Raw genomic sequence first — 6,468 nt, 5'->3', positions numbered from 1 at the left:
GCACAAGTCACTGAGCTGCTCAAAACAGGGATGTCTCTAAGAAGCCTCATCCCTATGCTCATGGACTTCAAATTTCTCAGTCTTGGATTGGGGTGAAGAGGTTAGATATGCCCAGTTATAGTACAACGGTGGGTTAGTGCAGGAATAGTCCGATGTGCCCCGTTGGTGGGACATGAACACATTTTGATTGACTCTCTTTCCTGGCACAAGACTCAGGCCTCGTAACTGTACAGGTAGAAATGCATGGTAAGAGCAAGCACCTCCCCACGCAGTTGGGCCAAGACACTGGGAAACAGAGTAACAGGTTCAGCAATCAATCACTGAACCCCGGATCTATGTGAGGATCTGGGCTGGGTTCCGAGCCAGGGGAAATGAGGCTTCCAGGCGCGAGCGCTCCCAAGCTGGAGGGGGACACACACAGACACACACACAACACACACACAGCCGCGCGTCCTACAAGGGGCCGACGCGGGGCATCTTCCTTGCTCTGGGCAGGCAAGGGGCCGGGGCGCAGGCCTGGCCGGGCGACGGCCGAGCGCACAGCTTCTCGCAGGGCGGAGGGCGGCGCGAGGGAGGGAGAGAGGGAAGGGAAAGGCGAGCGCGAGCTGCCTTAAATGCTTGGAATAATTCCGCTTCCGTTTGGAAAGCCGCAGTCTCAGTCCCGCCGCGCCCGCCGCGTCCGCCCAGCGCCAGCTCCGCGTCCCGACCGGCCCGCGGCTGCCCGCTCCACTGCCATGGCCACCTCCCCGCAAAAGTCGCCCTCTGTCCCCAAGTCCCCCACTCCGAAGTCGCCCCCGTCCCGGAAGAAAGATGACTCTTTCTTGGGGAAACTCGGAGGGACTCTGGCCCGGAGGAAGAAAGCCAAGGAGGGTGAGTGCGGCCCAGCCGCTCCAGCAGCGCGAACCGGGAACCTGGGGCCTTCGGGGTAGGGCTCGGGCCGCGCGGGAGCGCGCCGCGGGTGCCCGGCTTGGAGGGGGGCGCGGCGACGCGTGCGCGCGCTTCCCGGGAACGTCTTGGCGGGGCTGTGCGCGTCCCGCGGGCCAGCATCACCGCCCTGCTGGTGGTCGCTCAGGCGCTGCTCTCCGGAGCCCCGCGGCGTCCGGCTGAGGCACCCGGGGCCTGGGACCAGGCAACGCCTGCTCTGGGCCGGGAGCTGGGGCCGCGTGGCCCAAGGGCCCGGGAGGCGGCCCGCCCTCCAGCCAGCCCGGGGGTGGCATCCTTCTGTAGGCCCCAGGTCCCGAAGGCTGGCGTTTCCCAAGTTTCTGCTGAAACTTCTCTGGGCGCCGTCCTCTCATTTTTTGACTTTCACTGGTCTTTGAAATCAGGTCGTTTCCTAGATCCGCTGAGGTCCAGATGCAGCGTTGGCCTCTGGATCTTTTGTCCAGGCCGGGGCCCTGTAGGGCTCTATTAGGGAGTAGATCAACATCAAATGTTTGCTGAATGAATGAGTGAAAAGCGGGCTTACCGAGCGTTCCTGCTGTGTAATGGATGAGACACACACTTCGCATCGTGGCTGTGACCCCTCTGTGAACTCAGGAGTTCACAAAAACCATTTCCTTTTTCCCACCCTGGTAAATTGAAGTGATCATGTTTTTTCCCAGGAGAGTTTGCCTGGGAAATGTTTTGTCTCATGGGCAGATTTTGCATCTCGGTTTTTGGTTTGAAAAATGAGGGGACAGTTCTGAAGAAGTACTAGTATGTCTGTCAGATGCGTTGATAGAAGTCGCTTGGTCAAATTTCTTTTTTCCCCCCACGGTCAGACTGCTCAGTGGTATGGGAATAACTCGTTTGAAGGCTGTGATGCTGAGATGTAAAATAAGTCTCATGTTCCCGAGTTATCTTAAAGTGTAAAAAATAATTTAAAAAGAATTTCATTGTTGAGAAGTATTAAACTTGACACCAAGGACTAGCCTTCCATTCTCTGTATTGAAGTGAGAAGCAGCAAAACACAGCCCCCAAAATGTTTCCCCCTATTTGGATATTTTGGTAAACCGTTGAGTAGAATGCAGTTGGTAACAAATCATGAAATTCTGGTTCTGAAAGCCCTTTTCTATACTCCCCTTCTAACTTTTTCCTATGCTGTTCCTGATATGGGCTCTCTAGCTCAATATTGGACAACTCCGAATTTTTGAAGCTCATGACCTACTGGGAGCGCTCACCCTACCATTCAACTCTTTAGAAAAGTTTACTTTATTGTAAAAGTAAAAAGTTTGTCTCTGTGTATCTACTACTACTGTGCTTCCCCAAAAATAATACCAGGTCTTATATTACTTTTTGCTCCAAAAGACGCATTGGGGCTTATGTTCAGGGGATGTCATCCTGAAAAATCATGCTAGGGCTTATTTTCCAGTTAGGTCTTATTTTCGGGGAAACACGGTGTTGTATTCCTGGAGCCAGGAGAATGAGTCTGATGGTGACCCTTTCACTTTTTTCAGGTGGATTAGCCTGTTTCCTTCAGTATTCCCTTCACTGGGCCAAGCATCCTCTCTTCCTATAGCTGGTCCTCCTAGACATGATTTTACGGCACACTGACATCCTGTCTTTTCAGTTTTGTTCAGGTTCCCCACAGGATACAGAAGGTCAACTTAGTTGGAATTTTGAAAATAATGTAGTGAAGGGACTATTTATGAAGGTGAGGGCAGGGTTAAGGGAAACCAGAGGGATGATGAGGAGCCTAGGGGCTAGCAGCAGATAGAGGGAAGCTGGTACCACCTCTAGACCTGAAGTGTCACAAGGGAAGCAAACCAGAGCCCATTGAGAGCTGGAGCATGGAAGACGGGCTGCCTGACAGGAACTGCAGCTGTAGAGGGACACAGCCACTGCTAGAAATGTGGAGATGGAGCAGGGAGACATGGCACAGTGGAGACTCTGCATGTTCCCTCTCTCCTTGCCCTGAATCTCTTGCTGGTACTTCCAATTGGCTGGACCCAGCGGGAAGTCGCCAGGGAATCTAGGTGATGCAGAATGTACGGGTCAGTCCCATGGGGCACGGAGCAGTGCAGAGAATAAATCCTAGTGGCGCTACGGGCAGTGCAGAATAGCTAGCAGATCCTCTCAAAGTGAGCTGCCCAGAAGTGGACATAGTACAGTAGTAGTCCAGTCTAGCCAGTCACGATTAGAACAGGGGTATCAAGCTCTGTTCTAACATAGATATCATGTTCTATTAATGCAACCAAGGCTGCTTGTCTTCATTTTGCTGCGGGGCCACATCACACTGTTGTCGCTCGTTGAACTTGCTATCGGCTGAAAGATATTTATGTTTGTTGTTCCTAAATCATTCCCTTCCCGGTCTCAGATTTACTGAACTGGGTTTCTGAAACCAAGTGTAAGATCTTATTTTTATCCTTGTTATACTTAACTGCTTAAGTCCTGAGTCTGTCATTCAGTCTATTAGCTAATCCAGGGGATGTAAATGGGTGGGTCGAAGAGCATATGCTTCTCCTGAAGGGGCGCCCATCACCCAGCTCCAGCTGCCTGCTGCTGCACGTGGTGATTCTGTGAGCCCAGTCAGAGAGGGCAGTGGGGCAGGTCTGACCTGTTTTTGGTGACCGTGTGCTGGGTCTCAGTGATCGGTGCTTTACCTTGTCAGGACACACTAATCATCACTTAGTAACAATAAGGCTAGATCTTGCTCCAGGTCCTGCATAATCTCACAGCTAGCTCTGCTTTGCAGAAACTGCCTTCTTTCACTTTCCCCCTAGCGTTCCAGAACCTCCCATTCTTCGTGATTCCTCGAGATCACTGATGTTGGTCTACCCACAAATTATTTCAGTGCTTTGGCTTAGGATTCTCCTGGGCCCGAGGATGCCTATTCATTTATTTGATACCGCTGTAGGACATAAAGATTGGAAAGATATAACACACGTTAGTTAGACTATTTAGATCAATAATTTTGTATGACAATATGTCTTCCTAAGAACACGTACAATATACATCATGGAATGACTATAAGTCTCACAAGAATACATTAAAACGTATCATCATTGGTGTTTCATAAGAAAAAAATAGCATGAGATAGCAAAAGAGAATAGAGGTTAAAAGCATGGTCTTTGGGACCAGACACATTTGGGTTTGATTTCTCGTCTGGCTCCTTATTTATTGCTATGATTTAGAACAAGTTCCTCAATCCCTTGAAGCCTCTGTTTCTTCATCCATAAAATGGGGATAAAATTTCCTTCCTTTATGGAGGTTGTGAGGCTTAAATTAGATAAAGTATGTAATATGCAGAGCATGGCACAAATAATAGTAGCTATTAAAATTGACAACTCAATTTCACATTATCTTTAAGTTTGGAAGTAGTGTTTTCATTATGGACTGCAGAAGATTCTACAAGTTCTACAAATAGCCTAGTTGCCCATGACTGTATGAAGCCCATGTAAGCACTATTTTGGTCCCGTTGGAAATTACGGATTTTTCCTTGCAAGTCAGATCCTCCTACCTAAAATGTCACATTCCAGCATTTTAAAATATCAGAGCCCCTTCTAGTGAGTTGTAACTAAGAGGCTTCTATTTTTCTTTGTGGATCTTCACTTTGGGGTTTCCAGTCACCGTTTATGCCACACATGGCTCTCCTGTGTCAGTTCTTAGACTAGCCTTTCAGAGTCCACTTGCCAAAGGGCTACTTTTCATCTTTCTTCCTCCAGGTCTATCCTCAAGACTTCCTCTTTCCAGGAATACCATTTTGAATTATATCTGCCAGCTGACGGTGCCCTAATTTAGGTCAGCAGCAATGGTTATTCTTATCATTTACCCATTTATTTATGATGCCTCAGAGTTTTACATTTCGTCCAGTACCTGAAGTGTTTCATAAGGGGTTTAGTAATTCTTATAATACTAAGACTTACCACTTTGGTTCTCACTGGCTGTCCAGTATAACTGGGGGAAATCCCCAAACTCTGAAACAGATTTATGGTTTCTAGAGTGAGCAGAACCCTCAGCATGGCTGGGCAGTCATTCTCTTCTCCCCTGGTCTAGCTCACATCCTCATTTCCCAAAGTGCCTCCTCAAACCCTCACCACTCAAGCTATTCTCTAGACCTGAAGCTGGAAAGCTGAGTACCAGGTATGAGCTTGTACAGTTTCCCTTCACTCCCTGCTCACCCCGCACGCCCAGCCCGTATCTGTACCTCTCCTTCCATGCTCCCTTCCTTCCCTAGTCCCTTCCAAGGAGGTACCTTTTCCCCTTTCTCCCAAGGCATTCATTTCTTCTTTTTCCCAGACTGGCTTAGCCAGATATGCTTTTTCTCATGTCCTCAGTCTTTTTCATGCTGCTTTATTCCCCTAACATCCTGTAAATATGCTTGAGTCTTTCCCATTTGAAGAAAATCTCCTGATACTGGTTTCCTCTTACACTACTCACAGGGGTCTTGAAAGAGTTGTCCTGGCTTTCCCTTTCGTATGTCCTCGTCATTTCCCAATCCACTATTTCCATCCTTGCACCAGTTATTTATTGAGTGCCTACCATGTAGCAAGCACTGTGCTAGGTACTGGAATATGGCAGGAAAAAAAAAAAAAGACACAAATTCCTGCCCTCATGGAGCTTACATTCTAGTAGTAAAGGCAGATAATAAAGAGATAACTTGGTAAAATATGTGTATTTTGTTAGAATAGTGGTAAGTGCTATACAGTGAATGCAGGCAAAGGGAAATGGAGTGTTGTGGGATGAGGGATGGTTGGCAATGAAATAGGATGGATAGAGAAGACCTCACTAAGAAGGGTATATTTGAGTAAAGTCCTGAGGGAAGTAAGGGACAGAGGCATATGTATATCTTGGAGGCGAGGGAAATTCAAAGGCCTTGGGGCAGGAGTGGACCTGGTGTGTTGAGGACCAGCGGGGAGGTTGCAGTAACTAGAGGAGAGAGTGAACACAGCTGTGGAAGGTGGTATGGTCTCAGGGGTAGTTAGTGAGGGTGGAGCAGACGGTGCAGGGCCCTAGAGGCCATTGTAAGACCAAGGCCTTTGCTCAGAGTGAGATGGGGAGATTTTGGAGGGTTTTGCACAGAGAAATAACAAGACCACACTTTTGCTTTAATAGGATCACTGATGGTGTTAAGTGACTGACGGGGCAGGGGTGGAAGCAAGGAGGTGAGTTAGGAGGCTGCCAGAAAGACTCAGGCGAGAGATGGTCATGGTCTGGAGGTGAGTGGTAGCAGTGGAGGCGGTGAGCATTAAATTCTGGGTATAGTTTGAAGATATAATGGATAGGATTCACTGAAAGGTTGGATGGAAGGTGAGCATGTAGAATCAAGATGACTCCAGGGTTTTTGGTTTGAACAACTGGAATGACAGAACTGATTTTAACTGAGGTGGGGAATCCTGCAGAAGAGCTGGTTTGGGGAGAAAGGGCAGGAGCTCAGTTTTGGCCCTGTTTAGTTAGAGGTACCTACTGGAGTTCCAGTTGCCATGTTGCATTCACAGTCGGTTCTAGGAGTCTAGTTGTGAGTCGGGTGTTGGGGGTCTGAGCTGGAGA

At 48.6% G+C, this 6,468-nt stretch overlaps 1 protein-coding gene across 1 annotated transcript in view; it reads left to right on the top strand.

Annotated features, from left to right (window-relative positions):
- The first annotated feature begins 437 nt into the window (after nt 1-437).
- The window catches only part of PARVA (parvin alpha), a 154,878-nt gene continuing 148,847 nt past the window's right edge, over nt 438-6,468 (top strand). Inside the window, exon 1 of the mRNA XM_033121003.1 lies at nt 438-870. Within this exon, the coding sequence (XP_032976894.1) occupies nt 615-870 (256 nt within the window). The 5' untranslated portion in view covers nt 438-614. The remainder of the gene's footprint in view (nt 871-6,468) is intronic.

This window comes from Rhinolophus ferrumequinum, chromosome 11 (assembly GCF_004115265.2).
Source record: "Rhinolophus ferrumequinum isolate MPI-CBG mRhiFer1 chromosome 11, mRhiFer1_v1.p, whole genome shotgun sequence".
Taxonomy (NCBI): Eukaryota; Metazoa; Chordata; class Mammalia; order Chiroptera; family Rhinolophidae; genus Rhinolophus; species Rhinolophus ferrumequinum.
The sequence above is the reverse complement of the archived record's forward strand: the minus strand, read 5'-3'. Positions and strand labels throughout refer to the sequence as shown.